At 58.2% G+C, this 25,867-nt stretch overlaps 1 protein-coding gene across 4 annotated transcripts; it reads left to right on the forward strand.

Annotated features, from left to right (window-relative positions):
• Positions 1-11: 11 nt before the first annotated feature.
• Positions 12-25,813, forward strand: SMG5 (SMG5 nonsense mediated mRNA decay factor). Of its 4 annotated transcripts, none has more exons than XM_081825428.1 (22): positions 12-171; positions 3,741-3,839; positions 4,345-4,468; positions 4,831-4,987; positions 6,772-6,861; positions 7,770-7,859; positions 8,505-8,583; positions 10,819-10,944; positions 11,048-11,116; positions 11,262-11,470; positions 12,093-12,230; positions 12,388-12,972; positions 15,157-15,332; positions 16,376-16,451; positions 17,055-17,230; positions 18,037-18,195; positions 21,743-21,802; positions 22,257-22,416; positions 22,841-22,931; positions 23,715-23,789; positions 24,197-24,335; positions 24,445-25,813. In XM_081825428.1, exons 1-22 carry the CDS (start codon positions 98-100, stop codon positions 24,526-24,528), a joined length of 3,036 nt encoding a protein of 1,011 aa, XP_081681554.1. In that variant the 5' UTR covers positions 12-97; the 3' UTR covers positions 24,529-25,813. The 4 variants fall into 4 exon arrangements, with proteins under 4 accessions (XP_081681554.1, XP_081681555.1, XP_081681556.1 ...); XM_081825430.1 differs by lacking the exon at positions 12-171 and adding an exon at positions 904-1,109; XM_081825429.1 differs by lacking the exon at positions 12,093-12,230.
• Positions 25,814-25,867: the final 54 nt, after the last annotated feature.

Raw genomic sequence — 25,867 nt, forward strand, 5'->3', positions numbered from 1 at the left:
GCGGCGGCGGCTGCGGCTCCGGCCGGACTCGGCAGTGGTGGCGGTAGCGGCGGGCGGCGGGGGCCTGTGACCGGGAGCCGCCCCGGACCCGGGCACCATGAGCCAAGGCCCCCCCCCAGGGGAGAGCAGCGAGCCCGAGGCGAAGGTCCTCCACACCAAGCGGCTTTACCGGTGAGGGGCCGGGGCGTGCGTGCGGCCGCCGGGGAAGTGGGCGCCGCGGGGGCGGGGCCGCGGCGGGCGGGGCCGGGGTGCGGGCCGGGGTGCGGGGGGAGCGGGAGGGCGCGGGGCCCGGGCCGAGGGCGGGGGCGGCCGGGCGGCCGAGGGGCGCACGTGGAGGAGGCCCCTGGCCGGGCGCCTGGGGCGGGCCCCGAGCTGTGCGGGCCGCGGAGGTGAGGGTGGGGTCGCAGGCGGGGAGAACCCGGAAGGGAGCGGCGCTCCGAACCCCGCAGGACGCGGAGGGGAGCGCCCCGGCCTGCGGTCCGGAGAGCCGGGCGCTCCGTGTGACCTTGGGCCTCGCTCTCCTCATCCTGGAGAGGACAGGCTTGGGTTGGATACACTCGAAAGTCCCTCTGGCTCCAGGTGTGCGGAGTTTGAATGAAAAGAGAGAGGCTGAAGACGAGTTGTGTTGGTCTGGAAGGGCCACGAAGGGCTGTGAGTCCGGAGTGTTCCTAGGTCATGGGAGCCCGTTTCAGGGCACCTGGGTCCTCCTATCCCGAGCCCCGCTTCCTCCCAGCCTCATGACTACAGTCTCTTGCCAGCAGCTTCCATTCCTGGTTTCTGGTTGCCGCAGCGCCACTCGCCCTCCGCAGGTCCTGTCTACATCCCCCATCCCTCTGTTGAGGCCGCTGTGCCTCTTTCCACACAGGGTCGAGGATTGTTTTATGGGGGGCAGCTGGGACGTGGTTTCTAGAACTGGGGCAGAATGGGGTGAAGCGTGAGACCAACTTGAGGTTGCTGCTTTCTAGTAGGGCATAGGGTTTGGATTTTTCGTTTAGCTCAGGTCTGTTGAACAGGGCCCTTGGAGCGGTGGGCCCCATCTTGGCAGTGAAAGAGTCAAGAGCATGTTGTCTTTTCCTCCCTGGAATCGGCATCCTGCCTTTTCGGCCTTTGTAAGTCCGAGGCAGAGGGGAGTATGGGCTGCTCCAAAAATAGAAGAGTGATCCAATCCAGCAGCCCCTGGGCGCCCACTGTGGGCTGCCCTAGCCGGCTCAGGCGGGTGAGCAGTTGGCTCTGGTTGGCACGTGTGCCGTGTCATGCTGCTGAATGTCAGCGCGGCCTGTCAGAGCGTGGGCCCTGCCTGCAAGATTCCGTCCTTGTCTCCAGCTTTTGGTAATGGCCCTGGTCATCCTTCTGATCGTTCGCAGGCCTAGTTCTTCCTCCACCCACTACCCTCACAGGACTGGCTGACTGAAGGTGATGTGTGAGCACATGTGGCTTACATGTGTGCATGTGGGCACCTCTGCCTGCGACTGTGAGTTCTTGGCTTTGAGCAGGGTGGAAATGTGAGGCAGCAGGTCTCTGTTTGTATTTTTTTTTTTTTTTAAGATTTTACTTATTTGACAGAGACAGCGAGAGAGAGAGCACAAGCAGGGGGAGCGGCAGAGGGAGAAGCAGGCCTCCTGCTGAGCAGGGAGCCCGATGCGGGGCTCGATCTCAGGACCCTGGGATCATGACCTGAGTCGAAGGCAGACGCCTAACGATGGAGCCACCCAGGCGCCCCTGTTTTTGTTCTTTATGAACGCAGTGGTGGCTATTGGAAGGAACTGGGGAAGGAAGGTCTGATTTCTCTGCCCAACATAAATGTGCTGTTAGACTACGAAACTGTCACTCTAAGCTTCAGTAAATTTGGGAAATTCCCACAGTCTGTTTATAGAAATGAGATTCTGAAATGTTTTAAGCCTCTCAGAAGAAAAGGCAGCAGTAGAAGGGATGCTGGGCGGGTCACAAACACCAATTAATTAATTAGGCCGATTAACTATTTTTAAAAAACATATTTCGGGGCGCTTGGCTGGCTCAGTCAGGAGAGCATGCAACTCTTGATCTCAGGGCCATGCGTTTGAGCCCCACGTTGGGTATAGAGATTACTTAAAAAAAAAAAAAAAAAAAGATTTGCAATTAGAACTTCCTAGAGTAATGGTTATTAAGCTTTCTTGGATTGAGAACTAAGGAGAGCTGTGGAGCAGTCCATAAAGACATGTGTACACACTTCTGAGATCTGTCCATGGCACAGAAGTTCAGAAGCCCTGCCCTGGGGCACTAAGCAGGCCTAGAGTAAAGTCACTGATGGCTGTCTGATGGCGCTGGCATCGAGGGCCAGGCTGGCTGAAAGGGCTTGGCTCCCTTCTCTGGGCAGCCCAGAAGGCATTTGGAGAAATGCTGAGCTCTAAAGATTGCCTGTGGAAGGCCTGGATTACCCTCCCACCCACTCACCTGCGTGCTGGTGGTCACTTTTCCCTGGGCAGGGCAGCTTTTGCTGGCGTCCCACCTGAGCCACCACAGGGAGCTTGCCTGCCGGGGCCCACTTGCCCCAGCCCAGGAGCCCATGTCTCAGTATTCTGAAACAATTTTGAATTGTTTTGGGAATCACTAATGCCCCCTTTCTTTGTTGCTTTTGTGCCTGGAGCTGTGTCTGAGTTTACCTGTTTTCACAGCTGCTATCTGTCTTCCTCTGGGTTTTACCTTTCTAGAGGTGACACATACCTCTGGCACTTCTTAGCCATCCCTTGTGGAGTTTCCTTGGCCTTTTCTCGTGGTGTCTGGAGTCTCCTCCTTAGCCTTATGACAAGAGAGATGGAAGCTAATGCTTATTGAATGCTCCGCATGTACGAGGCACTATTATGAGTGCTTTGTGTATTAGCTAATTTAATCCTCACACCGTGGGTGATAATATTACTCTCATTTTGTAGATAGGAGAACTGGGACATAAAGAAGTTAGATATTTTGCCCAGGACCCAGAGCCTTTAATATCAAACAAAGAACCCAGAAGACCTTGTGACTGTGCAGTACACAGCTCAGCCCCCCCCCTATTTTTCCATACCCCACTGATTCAGAAATAGAATTTTATGCTAGGAATGCCTTTCCTTTGTGTCAGAGACAATAAGCCCGTGCACAGTAATTAATTCATGTCACCATTATTTGTTGAATGGCTGCCGTATGCCAAGGCCACCCGTAAGTTCTTTCAGTTCATCCTCACAGTCCTCTGAGGCAGCTGCTGTTCCTGTCCCCATTTTTATGGACAGGGCAGCTGAGGCTTGGAGAGCTCCGATAATTTGCCCAAAGTTACAGTCTTAGACACAGCCAGCGGTCAGAGCCTGGATTTTCTGTTGGCATCGCAGCATAGACTCTTTCCATTAAGAGAGTCTAGCTTCTCATATCACAGGGTTTCTCTACCTTGACACCTTGGACATTTGGGGTAGGATAGTTAATGTGGTGGACTGTCCTGTGTATTGTGGGGTATCTGGCCGCACCCACTGAATGCCAGTAGCAATTCCCCCCACCCCCTCGAATCCCCGCCACAAGTAGTGATAGTCAGAAATGTCCCCCGGGGTAGGGGGCTGTTCTGTCAGGGGGGCGGGGAGACTGTTCATCTTGTTGGGTGCAGCCCAGCCTGCAGCCTTCCCATTTCCCTGCCCCTAATTCTGCAGCTTCTCCCCTAGGATCAGTGCCCCCCTCGCCCCGTCCCCCCAGCCTGCCTGGATATATGCATGGCTCAGGGGCTGTTTGCCTGTATTTCCCTCCAGGGCTGTGGTGGAGGCTGTGCATCGACTTGACCTCATCCTTTGCAACAAAACCGCTTATCAAGAAGTGTTCAAACCAGAGAACATTAGCCTGAGGAACAAGTAAGCTGGAGACTCTAAACCACAGATCCTTAACGGTTTCTCTGCTCTTCTCCCCCTGAAACGCTGTCGCATGTAGACGCATGTTCTCTCTTATCTCCTGACCTCATGGTATAATAATGGGCTGTGAACTCTGGCCCTCCTAAGAGAGGAAGGGGACCCCTCAGTCTTTCTGCAGCTTCTACATCTAACAGACTGGTGCCATACGGATGGCATTGGAGTTGGGGGAGCTGGCCATGCTACAAAATGACAGGAAAGAAAGATGGGGTTAAAGGCAGGAAAAAAGGAGAGAAGTGTGCAGGGGAAAAAGAAGATTATTAAAGTTCTTACTGCTCCTGCCTCTATCCTTTGGGGCTTCCACTGCTTTCCAGGACAGCTCTTTGTCCCGGGTCATGCAGACTGACCCTGGATGTCCCTTGGGAGGCACAGGGATTTGTTGGTCGGGGTATTGGCAAATGCTTCCTTGCCCCAAGGATGGTCAGTCTCTTGTGCTCCTCTGTACCCTCAGGCTGCGCGAGCTCTGCGTCAAGCTTATGTTCCTGCACCCAGTGGACTATGGGAGGAAGGCTGAGGAGCTGCTATGGAGAAAGGTATACTACGAAGTTATTCAGCTTATCAAGACTAACAAAAAGGTAAGGGGAGGTCCTAGATTTTGAGAAGAAACGTTGTCTAAAGAGGGAAGCTAAGAAAGGAAGAGACAGCTAGGAAGGTGGGCCAGGACATGGTTGGAGGTAGAGGAGCCAAGGAAAAGATGGCAGAAAGGGAGGGGGTCAGATGTAATTAGGATTGGGGGAGGAGGAGCCTCATCCCAGATGGGAAGTTCAGAGAAGTGGATCTAAGGGTGTGGGGATAACTTGTGAGTGCAAGGAGAGTGGATGAAGTTTCAGAGCCAAGAATCTAAGTTCATTTCCTCATGAGAAGAACTGGGTTAGGGAGGAAGAACAGTCCTCTGAGCTTACTGCTTAGCCAGCCCCTTCACTTTCCCAACGTCCAGCACATCCACAGCCGGAGCACCTTGGAATGTGCCTACAGGACGCACCTGGTCGCTGGGATTGGCTTCTACCAGCATCTGCTTCTCTATATCCAGTCCCACTACCAGCTGGAACTTCAGTGCTGCATCGACTGGACCCATGTCACCGACCCCCTCATAGGTCAGTGAACTCTGAAAGGTGGGCTTGAGGAGCAAGGATATATGCGTCCACATCTGGCCTTCTTATTCTTCTGGGTACTGTAGCTTGTGACCTAGTCAGGCAGAGAGGATTCTAGCAAGACCTTCATATAGTCCATGGACTTCGGGTTTATCCAAACAAGCACATGAGGTAGGGTGAAGATCTGAAGGAAAGAGAGAGGTTTCTGTTGGTTGGGACTGTAGACTGAGTCGGAAGGAGGGATGGAATGATCTAGAGCAGGTCTGGCACTGGAGGATGATATTAATAGCATTTGTTTTCTTCTTGCAGTTGAATTTGGTTGGCACTGTTTCTTTTTTAAGTTTTTATTTATTTGTTTATTTATTTACGTAATCTCTACACCCAGCGTGGGGCTTCAACTCACGACCCCAAGATCAGGAGCCTCCCACCCCCCCGACTGAGCTGGTCGGGTGCCCCCAGCACTGTTTCTTTTAACTTCAGAGATTGTTTCCCAGTTTTTTTGCAAGTATTGACAGTTTTAGAAATGTTTGGGGATTATGGACATTCCCGCAGGAGAGCGCCGGTCTCTGTGCGGCTGTCTGAGGTGTCCGTGGCTCTGGCTGACCTCCTTCCCTCCTTGTCTGACCTCTGGCCCCTCACGCTCCTTCCCTGCCCCGCCTCTGCCCCCGCCCTTGCTGGACTCCCGGGACCCGAGCTTGTGACTGCCACCATAGGGCAGTCTCCGGTCAGAAGCGTAGCACTGCATTTGGTGCGTTTACAAAACATGATTTAAAAACAACAGTGTAACCTAAGACCGCCCTCACAGACTATACCAGATGGCCGGAGAGGTCCAGAGCCCCCAAAAGTGAAGGACAACAAATATTGTCTCACTTCAGAGAATCAGTTCCCCAAACTCTGTTTTCCTCCTCGTTGATGTTTTCACGTTCAGCTGACTATGCTGTTCGGTTCGCTTTTCAGGGTGGGAGTCACGCAGCCGGCAGCGTGAGGTGGACAAGGGGGGAGGGACTCTGGAGCCAGTGTGCCCTTCGAGTCCTGGCTCTCCCACTTACCCGCTGTGTGACAGTCTCCTTGACTACCGCCTGGGAGCAGTGAGAGTGACCTCCTCGTGAGGTTGCTGTGAGGATCTGTTAAATTGGCACTGAGCGACACTTAGACCAGTACCTGGTACGTGGGAAAACTGCCTCCCAAAGAGCTCAAGCTCTCTGAAGTGAGGCTGCAAAGCTGCTTGGGTGAAGGGGGAGCGGAGAGCCCAACATATCAGGCTCTGGCCACACCGGTCCTCAGGCATGGCAAGCTCAGCTGTCTCCCTCATGGGCAGACCCTCCAGTAGGTAGCCTTCTCCGTGCACCTCCTCCCCAGGCAGGAGCCTGGAGCACCTACCTTGGCCTCATGCACAGGTTTCCCGTCTCTACTCAGACCTTTCACTCTTATGTGGGGAGCTTCTACCCAAGGCAGCCAAGACTGTCCTGACACTTGAGCTTCACCTCTTCTTCCTTTGTAGAAGCCCGCCTATGATGACCTTTCACGTCGCCTTCCCCCAGGGAACTGTCCTGGCCCAGGGACCCTTGCCCATCTCCTCCAGTTCCTTCCTCTCCTGTGAATGACCCCTATCTGTGAGCCTCTGTCTCTCTACCTGGGTTCTGGATGCGTGTCTTCTCTAACCCCCTAACACTGTTTTAGGACAAGCCGTGGATTCTTGATCTCCTTTTTCCACCTGGGAAAGGTGTTTCCCGTTAGGTAGGGGGCTGGGGAACGGGCTTCTGACGGTCTCTGTCTGTCTTTCCCAGGATGCAGGAAGCCAGTGTCGGCTTCGGGGAAGGAGATGGACTGGGCACAGATGGCGTGTCACCGATGTCTCATGTACCTGGGGGACTTGTGTAAGAATCTGAACCTTTCCTTTTTGGGTTGGGCTCCAGGACAGGCGGAAAGCTGCTTCTGTTGTTGGTACCACCTTGTATGTGATGGGGGAGCAGGAGGAGGACCCCCCCATCAAACGATGTGCCCTTCTCACTGCCCCTCCGTGAGCCAGGAAGGACCAGTGACTATGGAGGAGGGAAAATGAACTTTGAGAAAGTCTGGGTGATTACTCAGTTTCAGTAGTGGGTTAGGAAGACCTTAATTGGATACTCTTCTCCTTCTTTGGGGTTTGCTTTTTTCTTTCTTCATGGACTCCTAGAGGAATTGAAGTTAGGCCTCATGGAGGACTTCCCTGCCCAACAAATGTTCTCAGAATGGAGGAGTACTCTCTTGCCTGCTGGCCCCTGGGCCTCTAGTCCTGGTAGCTAAAGGTTTCTCATTAGGCTGTTGGATGCATTGCCTTTTGTCACCTGAGGCTCTTTCCCTCCCTGCCCCGCCCACTCCTGGTCCCCTCATGGGCCCTGTGCACAGAGAGCGCCAGCTGCTTCATGTAGACTGACCAGGTGTCCTCGGTAATGTCTTCACTCCAGAATCAAGCAGCTATATTCTAGAACCCAGTACCAGGGGTCTTCCCAAGCAGTTACGTCTGCTGCAGGTCCCCTTCATTGGGAGGAGATAAGCAAGAGTCTTTTTACAAACACTTAACATTCTCTACATTTTGAAGCTACCAGCAAGGAAGAGAGAGTTGAACAATTTGCCCATAGTCATGCAGAGTTAAGATTGTGCCAGAGGCCCAAGCAGCCTGCCTCCTAGCTCAGGTATCTTCCTCCCAGGCTCTTACTACAGCTCCACAGAGTGGACTCCCAGATGAGGGGAGGTTTTTCTGAAACACAGCATCATCACGTTTCCTTCCTTCTGTCTCCTGCAGCGCGATATCAGAATGAATTAGCTGGTGTAGACACCGAGCTGCTAGCTGAGAGATTTTACTACCAAGCCTTGTCAGTAGCTCCCCAGATTGGTAAGTGGCACCCCCCACTCGGGCCTCCCTACCAGGCAGCATTTTCCAACAGGAAGACAACGTTAAGAGGGCAGGCAGGCCGCATTGGCTTCCGTGGGTCCTCCCCATGCTCGGTCCCATCAGACTTCACCTTGGTTGGGCATTCTCCCCCTCGGAACACACGCTCAAGAGGAATGCAGAGTCCTCATCTAAGAAGGAGGAAGGCAGAGGGGAAGGAAGAGAAGAAGGCTCCCCTGTCCCTGAGGTCTCTGTAGAAAGAGGAACTTCTACTTTAGCTGTCCCCATGGCCTGCACAGTGGGAGAAGGGAGGAGGCTCCGTTGCAGGGAGAGGCGGGGATTAGCTCGTAGTAGGAGAGTTCAGGGGTGAGAAACCGAGCTGGGATAGAGGAGAGGGCTCCATGGCATTCCATCAGCCTTAGAGGGGCCACAGCCGCCGCTGACGGAACAGCACCCCCTCGGTGCTGAACCCCCTGGCAGGCCAGACCGGCAGGGAGTCTGTAGTCAGTCCCCTGGGGAGATAGGTGAGCTGCTCTTCCCCAAGGACGCCGGTGTCCGCTGCAGACCCGGTCCTCCTCCCCACGAGTGCCCGGTGCTCAGCAGTGCTGGGTCGTGGCCCCGGACCGTGTGACTTCTGTCTTCCTTCAGGAATGCCCTTCAACCAGCTGGGCACGCTTGCAGGCGGCAAGTACTACAGCGTGGAGGCCATGTACTGTTACCTGCGCTGGTGAGTGCCTGCCTCCCCCTTCCCCCCGGCCAGGCCGCCCCGCTGCTGCTTCACGCCCCCTCCTTTCCTATCCCGGGCGGAGGTAGGGCTGCTTGTCACAGAACCCCCTGGATTTGTTGGCTCTCAGGCAGCCAACGTAGCTGCCCACCGTCTCCTGTAAGTTCAGAATTGCTGTCTGGAAGGAGGAAGTACATGGGATCGGGGGGGCACCTGGGGGGCTCAGTCGTCAAGCGTCTGCCTTCGGCTCAGGTCATGATCCCGGGGTCCTGGGATTGAGCCCCGCATCGGGCTCCCTGCTCAGTGGGAAGCCTGCTTTTCTCTCTCCCACTCCCCCTGCTTGTGTTCCCTTTCTCGCTGTGTCTCTCTGTCACATAAACAAACAAAATCCTAAAAAAAAGACGTGGGGAATAAAATGTTATCAGGGTAGTGGTTGACAAGTGCAGAACTGTCGAGCTTCAGTGTCTCAGAGTGACTGTGGTGACAGTGTGGGAGGACCAGCTGAGCAGCAGGGTGGCCCACTGTTTCCCCGGTGCTGATGCTCCCTCAGAATAAGAAACCTCGGTTTCAGGACAGCTGAGGCTGAGTGGGTTTAGGTCCCCGAGTCGGCAGAGCCAAGTGCACGTGTGCCTGATAGGTTGGCTGGTGCCCTTGATGACGTTATAGTCAGAAATAAACTGCCGGGGCCCCAGCGGCAGCCTCGTAGGGGCCGACGGCTCCATGAGAAGCCAGACATTTGCAGAAGACGCTGCTGTGAACTGGGCTTCAAGGCAAAGGGAGTAAAGTAAGCTGGTCTTCGTAACTGTACTGGCCATGTACCAAAGTGTAAAGATTATGCCTTGTAATTCCCTGTGCCATGATCCTCGGCTCACCTGGTCTGGGAAACCTTTTCCCTTGAATCAACACAGTATCTGCTCTTGGGGTGCCCGTCTCCTTTCCTGGATCGGTACAGACTGGCCCCAGAGGCCACTGTTTTAATTCTTAAATACAGTTACCAGGTTTGTAGGTTTCCGTTGCCTCTTCCCCAATTCTCTCGTGCCTTCCGGGGAATGCCCCCTTGGTCCCTCATCACACCCATGACCATGATTTAGGGTGAGTCACTTCCAAAGACAGCCCAGCACATCCAGGTTTGGGAGGTGCCTGCTGAAGTCCTACCCTCCTATGTTAAAGCATTCACGTCTCATGTTCATGGGTTAGGTATTTGGGTGGGGCTCAGTCTGGCAGTTCTTTTCCCCTCGGTGGCCTTGTCTAGGATCAGTCATTGGTATTCAGCAGCCCTGGAGGGCTGATCTATCTGGATCGAGACTCATCTGGACCCCCTCCCACTCCGTGTGGTCTCTCTTCCTTGGGAGAGATGGATTTCTTATGTGGTAGCTCAAGGCTTCAGACAGTGGATAATGATCCAAGAGATTTAGAATCTGCCAGTCTCTTATGGCCTGGGCCTGGAAACTGGCAGAGTCACCTGCACAGTGTTCTGATCAGAGCAGCTGCATTGCCTGGTCCTTCCCCCCGGGCCCCCCGATTTAAGGGGAGTAGACGCAGAACCCACTGAATGGCAGGAGTGTCAAGGAATTCATAGCTATCTTTTATTCACCATTAACATATATTTCTTCTTTTCTATTCCTTGCTTCTTACAATGAAAAGATTGTTTCCCCCGAAAAGACATTAAAAACAGCCCAGTGCACGGTTGGTGTCCTAGATACTGCAGTGAGGCAGGCTGGGCTTGGAGACTGCTCTAGCTTGTGTTCGCCGTGGGGCCTGCACAACGTTCCTGCTCTTCCGGGCTCCACGTCCTCGTGCGCACGTGTGGACGGTATCAGGGTATGGGGCCTGGCACATGGCACACACACGCGCATCCGAACCAGTGTCGTGAGCCCTGAAATTGTGTGTACGCTCCCTTGTATGTGGCCGGCTTCTTAGATGCCACCTGTTAAGTACTCTGTGCTTCACAAAAGATGGAGGCTGGTGTATTTCAGGGATGGTAACTTACTTAAGTCACAGTAACAGAGTAGAAGCAATCATTCCACTTACGGAGGAAGCGAAGGCATTATGTTCAGTATGTTTATCTGGAAGTTGTGTCTGTGTATTTTATCCGGAAAGATGGCCTTCACCCTGAGTCTGTACGTGGAAGGCGAGGCTGGGGGCAGCGTGCGTTGGCTAGAAGCATTATTCCCTCAAGCGCCCGTAGAGCACCGTCCCCTGCCGAGACTCCACAGTGTTCGTCTGTATCTCCTTCAGCATCCAGTCGGAAGTGTCCTTTGAGGGGGCCTATGGGAATCTCAAGCGGCTGTATGACAAGGCAGCCAAAATGTACCACCAGTTGAAAAAGTGCGAGGCTCGGAAACTGTCTCCCAGCAAGAAGCGGTGCGTAGGGCCTGTGGGCCGGAGGGGTCTCTGCGGCTGGTGTGGTGGGACTGGAGGGGCTCTGGAGCCATTTGCCATTTCCCTTGGGTTCCTCTTCTTCCAGATGTAAAGATATCAAGAGGTTGCTGGTGAACTTCATGTACCTGCAAAGCCTCCTGCAGCCCAGGAGCAGGTGAGCACAAGAGGGCAGGCCCTTGGCCTGTGTCCCGTGAGCCCCACCAGGGCGGCTCTCTCTGTGGCCGTCCCTGTGCCCACGGCTCCTCGTGCCTGCCCCCGACTGAGTCACGGACCTCCCTGTCTCTCCTGCCCTTCTGCAGCCCGGTGGACTCAGAGCTGACGTCACTCTGCCAGTCAGTCCTGGAGGATTTCAACCTCTGCCTCTTCTACCTGCCCCCGTCTCCCAGCCTCAGCCTGGCCAGCGAGGGCGAGGAGGACTATGAGGGCGGCTACGCTTTCCTCCCGGACCTCCTCATCTTTCAGATGGTCATCATCTGTCTCATGGGCGTGCACAGCTTGAAGAGAGCAGGTAACTCCCTGTGCCCCGCCTTCTCCCCTGGGGCTGCTGGGGGCCTTGCTGCCCAACTTCCAGGAGCATTTGGCTGTGGGTGTGAGGGCCGGGGAACCCTACCCTGAAGGATCTGCTGGGGAAGGAACAGAGGCCACAGCCTATCTCCACCCCCCTCCCCCGTGCCCCTCCCAGACACACTCTTGGCCACAGCCCGCAGACAGGAGAGGCAGGATACTTAGCTGATGACCCAGACAGAATTCAGACTTCGCTGCGGGGGCGCTCGGGCAGTTGTGCAGACCTTTCTGCAGCGGGCCACGTGGAGCCGAGTCGGGAGGGAGGGGGCGGCAGGGCCGGGTGTGTGGTGCTGGGCTGCGAGGAGGAGCCCGCGTGAAGGCATCAGAGCCAGGGAGAATGGCGTGGGGCTAGAGGATATGCTTACCTGGGGCGCACGGAGTGGGCTGGTACGTTCTAGACGACGGGATAATCACGCAGAGACCTGAGAAGGCTTTTCTCCTTAGAAGAAGCTTTGAGAAGTAGTTGGATCCTTGGAAGGGTGGAGAACAGGTGAGATGGGGCCGGAGTGAACGGCACCTCCTCCTCACAGCCCTGGGCCCCTGATGCCTGGCTGTCCTGGCTTTAGGCTCCAAGCAATACAGCGCGGCCATTGCCTTCACCCTGGCCCTCTTCTCCCACCTGGTCAACCACGTCAATATACGGCTGCAGGCTGAGCTGGAGGAGGGCGAGAACCCCGTGCCGACGTTCCAGAGCGAAGGCACAGGTGCAGGCTGGGGCGATGCGACCGGCTGGGTCAGCCTGGGGCGGATGACGGAGGGAGGGGGCGTGGGCGTGGCTCGGGAGGAGGTGTTGAAGAGCACCTTCCAACTTCCGGGCTCCAGTTTGTCCCGAGGCCCCGCCTGACTGTCCTCTCTGCACAGATGAGCCCTTGGAGAAGGAGGAGGCGCCAGGCCCTGAGCCCCCTCCCGCAGCACCTCCCGCGGGTGAGGTCAGAAAGAGCCGGAAGTTCTCCCGTCTCTCCTGCCTCCGCCGTCGCCGCCACCCACCCAGAGCTGGAGAGGACAGTGACCTGAGCGAAGGCTTCGACTCGGACTCCAGCCACGACTCGGCCAGGGCCAGCGAGGGCTCGGACAGTGGCTCCGACAAGAGTCTCGAAGGTGGGGGAACAGCCTTTGATGCTGAGACAGACTCAGAAATGAACAGCCAGGAGTCCCGGTCAGACCTGGAAGACATGGAGGATGAGGAGGGGACACGGTCCCCAGCCCTGGAGCCTGCTCGGCCCAGGTCAGAGGCTCCCGAGTCTCTCAATGGCCCCCTGGGCCCCAGTGAAGCTAGCATTGCCAGCAACCTGCAAGCCATGTCCACCCAGATGTTCCAGACCAAGCGCTGCTTCCGACTGGCCCCCACCTTCAGCAACCTGCTCCTGCAGCCCCCCAGCGAACCTCACACCGTGGCCAGCCGCACACCCTGTGTCAACGGAGATGCGGACAAGCCCTCGGAGCCAGGTAGCTCTTCGGGCTGCTCTGGTCTGCACTTGCCGCCATCGCCCTGAAGAGGCGGCTTGCCTGTCTCTGCGGGAGCCTCCCCGCCCCGCCTCGCTGCCTTCCCTGCTTCCTCTGGTCCTGGCCAGGAGTGTTGTCCTGAGAATCCCCACTGCTGCTGGCGTTCTGCCCCGTGAGTGTGGGGCTTGGCTCCCCACACGACCACTGCCACCGGCCCTCGGCCCACCAGGGGACCTCTCTCCCGAGGCTCTTCCCCACACAGGAGGCGCCCAGTGCCTGCTTTCTCAGGCGCCGGGCTGGACTTCTGTCGGCTGTTGTCTTGTTGAACTTTCTCAGCACTCTTTTGGGGGAAGAGTTCTCATCCCTCTTCTAAATGCTGCCCCTTGCCCCTGGCCTGTTGCTTGGCTCATTCTTACTTGCCCTCTGGCGTTCCCTTAGAAATCACTGGGTCTAGGCTTCTTCTGAGGCCAGGGGAGATTTCCTCCCTGTGGGCTCCTGTAGCCTCTGCCCCGCCACAGCCTCTAGGCCTCTCCCACTCAGGCGTACTTGTCGGTTGGCTTGTCTGTCTCCCCAACGAGACCATGAGCCTCTTGGGGACAGGACGGTGTGTGTTTGCTCTGTCCTTGGATTCTCAGTTCCTCACGCCGTGCCTGTACGTGGGTGGGACGCAGGGAACGCTTCAGGGATAGAAGCAGCTAGGAAGCCAGGGTGCAGAGCTGGAGCGGTCTGCTCCGTGCTCTGACCTGCCAGGTTAAAGAGGTAGGAGGTGGGGGTCGTTTTTTTCTTTTTTCTTTTTTTTTCAAGATTTTATTTATTTATTTGACCGAGATACAGTGAGAGAAGGAACACAAGCAGGGGGAGTGGGAGAGGGAGAAGCAGACTCCCGCAGAGCAGGGAGCCCGATGCGGGGCTCGGTCCCAGGACCCTGGGACCATGACCTGAGCCGAAGGCAGACACCTAACGACTGAGCCACCCAGGCGCCCCATTTTTTTTTTAATTCAGTTTATTTATTAGCGTGTGCCTGCGTGAGGGGGGAGGAGCGGAGAGGGAGGGAAAGGGGGAGAGAGAATCCCAAGCTGACTCCGTGCTGAGCGCAGAGCCTGACACGGGGCTCGATCTCACAGACCCTGAGATTGTGACCTGAGCTGAAACCAGGAGTCAGACACTTAACCGAGTGAGCCACCCAGGCACCTCGGGGGTGTTTCTTTTAATTCTGTATGCCTTTTCTCCCTCCCTGACAGCTCCCTTCTGATTGTCTGCCCTGCTTTCTAGCAGAGAGTAGGCCTTTTATAAACGCTGGTTGAGAGAATAGCTGTAGACCACCCTCCCAATTTAGCTTGAGACAGAAAGAACTGTATTTTGTTTTTGTTTTTTGTGTTATTTTATTTATTTATTTTTTTATTCTTATGATAATCCCCATACATTACATCATTAGTTTTAGTATTTTATTTTTTTTAAAGATTTTATTTGACAGAGAGAGACACAGCTAGAGAGGGAACACAAGCAGGGGGAGTGGAAGAGGGAGAAGCAGGCTTCCCGCCGAGCAGGGAGCCCGATGTGGGGCTCGATCCCAGGACCCCGGGATTATGACCTGAGCCGAAGGCAGACGCTTAACGACTGAGCCACCCAGGCGCCACTTTGTTTTATTTATTCTTTTTCAGTAGGCTCCACACCTGGTGTGGAGCACAGCACAGGGCTTGAACTCATGACCCTGAGATCAAGACCTGAGCTGAGATCAAGAGTCCAGCATTCAACCGACTGAGCCACCTAGGGGCCCCAGAAAGAAACATTTTTTGTTTTTGTTTTTAAGATTTTATTTATCTGTCAGAGCACAAGCAGGGGGAGCGGCAGGCAGAGGGAGATGGAAAAGCAGGCTCCCCACTGAGCAGGGAGCCAGATGCAGGGCTCGATCCCAGGCCCCTGAGATCATGACCTGAGTCGAAGGCAGACGCTTAACCGACTGAGCCACCCAGGCGTCTCAAGAAGGGTGGAGGCAGCAGTCTCTTGGCTTAAAAGCATCAGGTTAGTGGGCGTAGAAGGATTAAGCAGGAGTGCGTAGCGAGTTCCCCATCTTTCACATTAGAACTGCTCCAGAGGGCAGGCAGGGCGAGTGTGCCCCCGGCCTGGAGCTGAAGCCCGATGCCACGTGCCTGCTGTTCATCCTGGCTCTCTGTCCCCCACCCCCAGCCTCTGAGGAGGGCTCCGAGTCGGAGGGCAGTGAGTCCAGCGGGCGCTCCTGTCGGAATGAGCGCAGCGTCCAGGAGAAGCTACAAGTTTTGGCGGCCGAAGGCCTGCTTCCCGCCGTGAAGGTCTTCCTGGACTGGTTGCGGGCCAACCCTGACCTCATCGTCGTGTGTGCGCAGGTGCGGCACTCCGGGCGTCGGGGGGAAGCACAGCCTGGAGGCCCCTCAGCTGCTTCCATCACCACAGAAGTGACGGCAGGCATCTGCTTTGGGTGGGCCCTTAGGCTTCTTACAAGGAAAGGATTAGACATGATCTCTGCCCTCCAGGAGCCTGTGGCCTGGCCTGAGGCCCAAAGTCCGTGGATGGGGAAAGTGCTTAGTCCACTTCGTGCCTCTCGCACCGGGCGTACCGCCTGTCGTCAGGACTGGGGTCGATAAAGGCGTGTGTGTGAGGGCCGGCCTTGAGCCTGGTCCTGGAGTCCAGAGGGAGGAGGGGGCACCGAGTGGTGCCAGGGAGACGGGACCCAGCGATGGCAGGACCACCAGACAGGGTGGAGGCGTTGGGGCAGGGGAGCAGTGGAGGGCATGGTGTCAGGCTGCGCTGTGGAGGCAGGGGGCGCAGGCGCCTTCTCCCCAGGTTCAGTCTGTCTTGGTCCTTGAGGGCCTGGCGGTTTTTTCCCGTGTTGCTTTATCCCAGGAACACATCTGCTGTGCCGTGGAAGACTCCTCCCCTGTAGGTCGCTGTCCTCCCCAGATGAAAGTTGGGGTTAGGGCCAGGCACACCCTTGGGTGTGTGCTTAAGTGTGCTGGCAGCGAGTTACTCACCACCCTTAGTCATCAGGTGTGCTAAAGATGGGGATGTGGGGTCACATTCCCACACAGGTGTCCCAGGATGGGCACACGGAGGGCTGAACAACGGGGAGAAGCCGCCTCCAGCCCTCTAGCTTTTCCCACTCCCAGAATCCAGAGTGTCCTTTCTGTGGCCTCACACCTTCTCCCCATGACCTTGCTGCTGGTGATGAAGTTCAGCCAGGCCCGTGGTTCCCCCTTCATTCCTCATGGGATTAGCTCCCTGTTTTCCAGGTCTCCCAGGAGTCCCCCCTTGGCCTCTTCAGTTAATTTTTCTATCAGATCGCTCTAGGCCTGTGGCCATAGCCCCTAGACCCCCCAGGCGTCCTGCTTTTCTCGCCCCCCACTCCGCTGAAGGCCTCCCCTCTCCACAGAGCTCTCAAAGTCTGTGGAATCGCCTGTCTGTGTTGCTGAACCTGTTGCCAGCTGCTGGTGAGCTCCAGGAGTCTGGTGAGTGGGTGCCCAGCACCGCCCCCCTTCCCCTTTCCCTCATGGCCCCACGAAGCCCAGCCCCCTCCCTGGTAATCCAGCCTGGGGAGAAGGAGGTTAATGGGACTCACCCGCCACCCTGACACACAGCAGCCATTGTGGTGTCTGCGTCTCCGGTTTCCCCCAACACTGCCTCACTGTGGGCAGGTGGCCTGGTTGGCCAGGGAGTGTGCTCCCCGGGGAAGGCCATGGGGCGGGCAGGAGCGGAGAGAGGCGAGCCTGAGAGCCAGCCCTGGTTGCTGAGAGTCCTCCTGGGCCTCCAGAGCTCACCTCCTCCTGCCACCTGCAGCTGCACCTGTCCTCTGGTTCCCACCTCTGGCCTCACGAGAGGTGTGTACGTCCCCCTCCAGAGCCTGCCTCGGGTCCACCCTGGTGTCGGGGAGCCTTTCGCATCGGAGCCCATTGCTCCCCATGCCTGCCCTGCTCCCCCTACCCCACCAGCTCTGGTCTCCGCGAGCCGTGTGGGATGGCTCTGTGTGCCCATCTCCCTGTTCTCCCAGGGGAAGGGCTGTGTTCCTCTGGGGGCTCCCACAGGGCAGGTGGTCTCACGCGTCTTCTCTCCAGGCCTGGCCCTGTGTCCCGAGGTCCAAGACCTTCTCGAAGGTTGTGAACTGCCTGACCTGCCCTCCAGCCTGCTGCTCCCAGAGGACACGGCCCTTCGTAATCTGCCTCCCCTCCGGGCTGCCCATCGACGCTTTAACTTTGACACGGATCGGTCCCTGCTTAGCACCTTAGAGGAGGTGAGCATGGCATTTCTGACGCCACCAGCTCTGTTGTTAGTCTAGCCCCACAGCGAAGCAGGTGGCCCTCCTGTCCAGACAGGCAGGGTGTCCTCAGGGCTGGGCTGGCCGTGCCTCCTTCGTGAGCCGCGGAGCTTGCTCCCCTTCCCGCGGGCTGCTTCTTTATGGAGTGTCTGCTCGTGGGCTTCCCTCCACCATGTCCACCTTTTGCAGAGGGTGGAATGGGGGGGCCATTAGGGCTTAGGAGCTGTTCTCATGCTCTTCTCCACTCTGGGTGCAGTGTCCTGTGAGCTGGACAGGAGGCCGTCGAGAGCTGGAAGGCGGAATGCTGCCCGCCCAGGCCGGTCACCCTTGCGTCTGCCTTCCGGAGCGGGCCGCCTGGGGACGGCAGGGGAAGCAGAGCAGACAGGCTCCCGGCGCCCTCGCCGGCACTCGCATGGGCCTCTTGCTTGCTCCTCTCCAGCCAGAGCACCTTGGCTCTAGTCTGTTTCATATTTTAGGGTTCTAGAGATTTTTGTTTGATGGGGAAGAATTGTTTTGCCAACCAAAAAAGTGGCTCAGTTCCCTCGTTTTTCCACGCAAGACCCCAAGGAGGGAGGTGGCGTGAGCGCCCAGGTCCTCCCATTCTCAGCCTGGTGCACTGCCTATTTTGTCTCCACCTGAGTCCTGGTTCACTAGTCCTGCCTGGACAGTCTCCTTTCCTGGCATCTCGAGGCTCTGGGTCTCGGGACTCCCCTCTCCCACCCTCCAGACCACTGGCCTTTCCAAGGAGCCCCCGCCTGACCGGCTCCCGCATCCCCTCACAGTCGGTCGTGCGCATTTGCTGCATCCGCAGCTTTGGCCACTTCGTGGCCCGCCTGCAAGGCAGCATCCTGCAGTTCAGCACGGAGGCCGGCATTTTCGTGAGCATCGCCCAGTCGGAGCAGGAGGGCGTGCTGCAGCAGGCCCAGGCGCAGTTCCGCATGGTGAGTCGTCCTGCCTGCCCTCCCTGTATGCTCCGCTCCCGCCGGGCACGCTGAGGAAGCAAGCCGAAGAGGCCCCTGATGGACCGGGGGCCCCTGATGGAAGAGCGCAGGGATGGGGGCTGTGGGTGGGCCAGCAGACGGGGGGAGTGGAGCTTTGAGTAGAGGCAGCGTGGCACCAGGCCTGTGTCCCGACTGCCTGGGCTTAAGGGCCGTCTCTGTCCCCCCCCCGCCCGAGTCCGAGCTCCTTGCTAAGCCTGTGTCATAGGGTAGTTGTGACGCTAGGAGGAGCGTGTGTTTCGGGCACCGTGCGTGCTCAGCAGGTGCTCCTGGCCCTTCCTCTCTGGGGGCTGCAGACTGGGGGCGGGGGGGAGTGGCAGGATCTGGGTATCAGACGCCAGGCAGGATCCTTCCCTCCAGGAGCCCCAGAAAATAGGAGGTGGCCAGGGTTACCTCCTCTCCATTCAGAATCTGGTCCCCACACTGACCGAGCGTCTGCTCTGTGCCGGGCCTGTCTGCTCTGTGGGTACCGGGGTCATAGCAGCAAACAAGATAGTCTCTTGTGGGGCTGACGCTCGGGGAGCAAAGTCCAGGCTCTGCGCCGGGGCCTGCCCCGCTCTGAGCGCGCTGTCCTCCCAGCTGGATGGCAGTACATTCGGCGGGGGGGGCGTCTGGCACTGACACGGCCCACGTGTCTCTGCAAACGTCCATGGTTCTTCTTCGTCCCAAGCTGCAGGCCTCCCGGCCTCTCTGAGCACCCCCTTCCTGCGGACGTTGCGCGTGGCTGGGAAGGAGCACAGGCTCACCAGAAACTCCCTTCTTTGCAATCTTAAAAGCAAGCTCGTTTTGTTCAAAAAAAACACCTTTTGTGTTAAGGCTTTTGTTGCTGTTCTGTAGAGGAAAACACATAATTACAAAGGTAATCATGGGGAAATTACACAGCTTTAAAAAGTGGTAGCTTTTGCAGGCATTTCCTTTAGCTTAAAGCTCCAAGACTCTTCCTCAGGGACAGGGAGCACCTGAAAGCCCCTCGCAGGTGGTGCTGGACCCCGAGGTCACATCGTCTGCTGGGACTGCCCCCTGCACTGCCAAGTGGCACACGTCCACCCCTTATCCCTTAGCAGCAATCGTGGCCATCCCCATATTGACATCTGCCATCACGTATTGAGAGCTTTCTGCGTGCCAAGCCGAGTTGGCCCGGGACAGCTCATTCGACCTTGGGCGCAGCTCTGCGAGGTGCGCTTACCCTCTCCTGCACTCGCCCAGGGCGCACAGAACCACGGAAGACAGACTGTCCGTGGCAGAGCCAGGGCTCTGGGATTGGGCAGACTGGCTCTTCTAAGCTGCCGTGGGGCGCGGCTTCTCTGCGGGCCCACTGGGTGCCAGGGGCCGCTGCTCCTGCTTCGGGACGCCAGCATCTGCCCGGGTTAGGGACCCATCTTTCCTGTGGTTCCTCAGGTGTTCCCTGAGGACGGCAGAGGCCCACATCTCTGAGCCGCTGGCCCGGGGATGCCAGAGCCCGAGGGTGGTGCAGCTCTGCCCTTCCTGGATCCGGATGGATGCCCGCTCCCCCCCCCCCCCCAGCAGAGGGGCATCACAATTCCAATTCTAGCCTGAAAGGCTGCTCCCTGGGCTTGATTCCTACAGACAGCGCTCCCCGTCCTCGCCAGTCCGCCGGCGGGGCCTGCTCGGGTGCCTCCTCCTCTCCTTGCTGCACCCGGGTTTCTCCAAGGGGCCGCTCTGTCATGCAGACTCTGCAGGGACGTAGGTGCATCTTGCACAACCAAGACGTCGGGACGGTGCAGTACTGTTAACCATAGACTTTTTTTCAGATTTCACTAGATTTTCCACTGACGTCTGTTTTCTTTTTTGTTTTTTTAAAGATTTTATTTATTTATTAGAGAGCAGGAGGAAGAGAGAGCACGAGCAGGGGGAGGGGCAGAGGGAGAGGCCAAGCACAGAGCCCGATGCGGGGCTCGACCCCAGGACCCAGGGACCATGACCTGAGCCAAAGGCAGATGCTTAATGACTGAGCCACCCAGGGGCCCCTAATGTCTGTTTTCTTTCCCAGGCTCTCCCATTATGTTGGGTTGTGTGCCTCCTGGGTCTGCTCTGGGCTGTGACAGTTCCTCAGTTTTCCTTTCGTGACCTTGACACTTCAGAGGAGTATTGGTCAATTATTTTGTAGGATGTCGCTCAACCTGGCTTTGTCCAGACATGTCTTGGCCACGTGTTCTCGTGGTTAGAATGTGATTATACATTCAGGCTTAATGTTGTAAAGCACCGGTCTGAGGATGTCACTTTGCCCATCAGAGAGCCTTTGGTGGCCACCCCCCAGCTGATATTTAAGGATAAGTCCCCATCCTTAATCTCGTCTTTATTTTTTTTTTTTTAATTTTTTTTTTTAAGATTTTATTTATTTGACAGCGAGAGAGGGAACACAAGCAGGGGGAGTGGGAGAGGGAGAAGCAGGCTTCCCGCTGAGCAGGGAGCCCGATGCGGGGCTCGATCCCAGGACCCTGGGACCATGACCTGAGCAGAAGGCAGACGCTTAACGACTGAGCCACCCAGGCGCCCCCTTAATCTCATCTTTACACCACGTTAGGGAATTTGGGCTTCATCCAGAAGACAGAGGGAAACCATCAGAGGACTTTTTTTTTTTTTTAAGATTTTATTTATTTATCTGAGACAGAATGAGAGAGAGAGAGCACATGAGAGGGGGGAGGGTCAGAGGGAGGAGCAGACCCCCGCTGAGCAGGGATCCCGATGCGGGACTCGATCCCGGGACTCCAGGATCGTGACTTGAGCCGAAGGCAGTCACTTAACCGACTGAGCCACCCAGGCGCCCCATCAGAGGACTTTTAATCGGGGCCACGGTGCACAGCAGATGGCGTCTGGTTGCCGGCAGGGAAGGTGGCTGGGGGTAGGGGCGCGGGCCAGGGAGGAGGAGGTGGGAGGAACCAGCTTAGGGGGTCACGCGGTGGAGGGGAGCGGAAGGGTGTGAGCGATTTTTAGGCGGTGCGGTCGGCAGGACGGGGAAGTGGTGACGGGGAGCCATGAGGGAATGGTCACAGCCCGCTTCGCCGCCGCTGCCTCGTGCACATGGTGGCTGGTTTCCCACATCTGGGAACCACCAGAAGGGCAGCAGCAAGTTTGGAGGAGCGGGGGCGGGGGCTGTGTGGGCTGGAGCTGTGGATTTGGAAGAAGTTGGCAAGTGGATGGTGATAGAAGGTGGGGTGTGCGGGGACCGCATGGAGCAGAGGGGCAGAGCGGGAAGCCTGACGTGCAGCCAGGCGCTCCTCTCCGAGCGCCTGGGCCAGCGAGAGCTTCGGCGCGGGTCCCAGGTCCTTCTCCGCCAGAGGAGTGGTTTGTCTCCCGAGCCTCCCTCTCCTTCTCTTAGCGCGAGTGAGAGAGCTGACTTCACATGAGGGCTTCCTGTTTCAGACCCTGGGAGTTCTTCTCAGATAATCTGTTATACCTCTTGATCGCTGGGGAAAGGACTGTGGCCCCAGCTCTTGGTCCCAAGCTTAGCATGTGTTTCTCCTCATAGGCACAGGAGGAAGCCCGTCGGAACAGGCTGATGAGAGACATGGCCCAGCTGCGACTTCAGGTGGGCAGTCGGGACCCAGCTGCTCCTGTTCTTGATCTGGTCATTGGCCAGGCTCCAGCGGCAGCCATCCCCTCCAGCCGCTGCCCCCTGCTCTGTTGCACAGCTCCCGTTTGGTTCCGCTGCCTCCCCTACCCCGTTCCACTGTGCCCCCCCCAGCTCTGTTCCGTCTCCCCGCTTCCGTGGTGGCCTTCACTTTAACCGCATCACCTCCCAGAATTCCTTTCCTTGCCCATTTCCTCACTGAGCCTTGATGGCCCCTTTCTGCCTTCTCTGCTGTCTTTCCTTTCTCTTCACCTTCCCTTCTTCCCGCCCCCCTTTCCTCCAAGGCCTTGGTGTAGGGAGCCCCCTGCCCCCTTTGCAGCAGGAGATGCCCCATGAGGGCCCCTTTGGGTTCCATCCTCCCCGCCCAGGCTGCAGGGCCCGCGCAGCCCCACACTCTGCCCTCTGTCCTCAGCTCGAGGTCTCTCAGCTGGAAGGGAGCCTGCAGCAGCCCAAGGCCCAGTCGGCAATGTCTCCCTACCTCGTCCCTGACACCCAGGCCCTCTGCCACCACCTCCCGGTCATCCGCCAGCTGGCCACCAGCGGCCGCTTCATTGTCATCATCCCAAGGACGGGTAGGCATGCTGGGAGGTGGGGCAGGGTGTGGCTAAGAAGAGACTTCGGCTTGCGATGGAGAAGCGCTCATGGGGGCCCAGTTTCCATACCGTGGTCTCGGTCAGGTCCTGCCACCTTTCTAAAGCTTGGTCACTTCATCTGTGGAACGCGCGTGACCGTCCCTGTTAAATTCTGACTCGCGAGATGGTTAGAAATGAGAGGAAAATCTAAGCGAACGCACTTGCTCGAGCGCCGGCTCTGCTGCTCGCAGAAGGCCGTGCTTCGGAAGAGCTCTGGGAGCCGCGTAGGAGCCCCGGGCCCTGCTTCTCCTGCAGCGGGGGGCTGGGGGACCCCCGCGAGCTCAGCCGCTTCCTGCGGAGCCCTGGGCCACAGCAGCGAGAGCTCACCTGTTGCATCCTTCCCCATCCCCACCTTGTCCTCCAGTGATCGATGGCCTGGACTTGCTGAAGAAGGAACACCCAGGGGCCCGGGATGGGATCCGATACTTGGAGGCAGAGTTTAAGAAAGGAAACAGGTGAGTGTGGGCCTGGCTGGGCCTCTCTCGAGCCCCGGGTCAGGCTCCCCGACAAGAGTGTTTGTCCCTGGCTCCCCATGGGTAAGACACACACTTGCAGAGATGTGATTACAGGTCAGGGTCTCAGGTGTGGATGGAGGGTGGTCACGGGGGACACCGACCTGCTGTCTCTTTGCCTCTGGGGCAGACACGAGGTCAGCATCAGCAGGGAGATGGGGGCAGGACCCTCCGTTCCCCCCAGCTCTGGGCTGTGGGCTCCTTGGCAGGAGTTTCTGCTGTTTTAGGGTCGGGCTGTGTGATCAGGGGTACCGGGGTGCCCTCCCCGTTGCAGCTAGCCAGGGACTGGCAGGTGGCGGCGTGTTGGTGCTCAGGCCCACACATGCCCGCCCTCCTGCGCTCCGGGGCTGGGAGAGTAGCGGGCGGCGGGCGCAGTAGAGGGAGAAACTGGCCCTTGCTCCCCGGCTCCCCTGCCGCCTCTGCCCGGCCAGGAAGCCGAACAAAGCCTGCTTGTTTGGACCTTGTCTGCAGAAGCCCTGACTTGAAAAGCATCTGCTGTTTCTCCCTTCTCAGCTCCTCCCCTGGGAGGAACCGAAGGATCGATGTTATCAGGAGGAGGAAAAGCGAGCTGGGCTCACTGGCCAGGAAGCTCCTTTGAAATGGCTCCCAACAGAGCTGTGATGGGAGAGACTGGGCCTCCTCCCCTGGGCCACAGCGAGGTGCTTTGTGGGAGGCGCTCCGCCTCCTCTGACCGCCCCCCCCCCCACCCCGCTGTCTCCCTCGCAGGTATATTCGCTGCCAGAAAGAGGTGGGAAAGAGCTTCGAGCGGCATAAGCTGAAGAGGCAGGATGCAGACGCCTGGTAAAATGCCAGCCCCGTGCTCCTAGAACCTCAGCTAGGCTGTCCGCCTCGCTCCTCTCCAACCTCTCCCCAGGCCAGATGGTCCTGCAGCAGCTAGAGGGACCAGCCTGGTCACGCTCAGCCCGCCAGGGCGTCCTGCGCCTGTCCCCTGTGGGGCGGGAGAAGGGGCTCTAGCCCCGGAGCCCCGGAGCCCCTGTGGCCCTGAGATGCCGGGGCTTGGTGTCCCCGCTCAGTGTCCCTCTGCCCACTCCCTGAGGACACCCTCCAGAACCACTGCCCTGGCCGCCTGGTTTCTCCTGCTCGCTCTCCTGCTGCCCTCCCTGTCCCCAGCTTCCCCTGGGCCCTGGGGATCCTGGCGTCCGGGCTGCGCTCATGCTGGGGCTTGGCCCACCTCCTCTTCCTACCAGGACTCTCTATAAGATCCTGGACAGCTGCAAACAGTTGACTCTGGCCCAGGGGGCAGGTGAGGAGGACCCAAGCGGCATGGTGACCATCGTCACAGGCCTTCCACTGGACAACCCCGGTGCGCTCTCAGGCCCTATGCAGGTAGGTCCATGAGGTGGGGGGATAGGGGTGAATGGGGAAGAGGTGCCAAAGGGACTCTCTTCTCAGAACACTCCACACACTTGCTTTTCTTGCTTCCCCCATCCGTTAGGCAGCTCTGCAGGCCGCCGCACACGCCAGTGTGGACATCAAGAATGTTCTGGACTTCTACAAGCAGTGGAAGGAGATTGGTTGAGACGGACCCCCAGGCCCTGCAGTGGGGCTGCATCCAGATCTCTCCTGCCCTCCCTGGCAGCCAGGACCACCACCTGTAGTCACCCCACCACACGCAGACTCACGCACGCACGCAGGAAGGAAGCCCAGCTGCACACAGGCCGCAGGGAGGGCCCGGGAGCCACAGGGAGGGCCCAGAGCCGGCTGGGAGGGCGGGTCCCCCTGTCGCCAAGACGACGTCAGGAAAGTGGGGGAAGTGCTGGGAGCAGGAGAGGCCTGTGGGCCCCCAGCCAGCCCTTCTGCCTCAGCCCCCTGCTGTCACCAGGGGCAGGTGGCAGGCGTGGGCGTCTGCGTTCCATTGGAGTGGTTTGTGGACCTCTGAGGGGAAGGGACAGCAGAAGGGCCCCCCTTCCTCACTCAAGACGCAGGGTGGTTGGCGTCAGGAGTTGGATCCTCTGGTGCCAGGGGAGGAATTGGGTAACACCGGATGTGTGGGTGGTTCTCTGCAGACCCTTCCCCTCCTGGAGGACCCCCCATCCTCCCCTCCCTTTGCACAGGCGGGGGCAGTTCTGGAGCCATGGGGACTCTTCCAGAAGAGGGGCCTGGAGCTGCTGGCACCAAGAGCAGGGCCAGGGCTCGCCCCCTCCTGCTGCTGTGGGAGTCACGCACCCAGCCGCCCCACTTCTGCCCTCGCTCTGCGTCTGCCCAGCTTCCAGGGCACGGAGCAGGCCCCTCTTGACGGCAGGCTGGCCCCGTGGGCCAGCGAGGGTCCCGGGCCCACCAGCCCCACAGTCGTGATCTGTGCAGGGGGCGGAGTGCGATGCCAGGAAGGGGAGGGGGTGCGGCGCCAGGCCACCAGCCCCCTGACGGTCTGGGAGAGGCCTGCGTGGAGGTGGGCCGCAGAGAGGAGGGGCCCGTTGAGCTGCCTGGTCGGGGGCCTGCTGTCCTGCTGGGGCTGAGCATGGGGCTCGCTTGCTCGTGGCCGGTGGCGAGGTGAATGTGGGAGCCGAGATCATGAATCGCTCAGGGCAGGCCGTGGGGGAGGCTCCGGCCAGGGACGCCTCGGCCCCTTGCCCTGGGGCTGGCCAGGAGCTCGTGGGAGGGGGCGGCGGGGCTCGGCTCTGCTGCCCCCACCCCAGCGCTAGCCTAGCTTCCCAGGCTGTTCTCAGAGGAAAGCAGGCTTCTTGCCTCCTTCCTCTAAGACAGCACGTCTGGGACGACCTGGGGGCAGTGGGGTCACCCCGACTCCCAGTCCCTGGCAGAGACTGAGACTGAAGCATCACTTAATAAAGATCCCTCGAAGCCCACCCCGTCTCCTGGTGCCGTTCTGTCCAGTTGTACTGGGATGTGGGCGCTTTCTT

This window comes from Leptonychotes weddellii, chromosome 6 (assembly GCF_054177405.1).
Source record: "Leptonychotes weddellii isolate Sample4059 chromosome 6, ASM5417740v2, whole genome shotgun sequence".
Classification (NCBI taxonomy): Eukaryota; Metazoa; Chordata; class Mammalia; order Carnivora; family Phocidae; genus Leptonychotes; species Leptonychotes weddellii.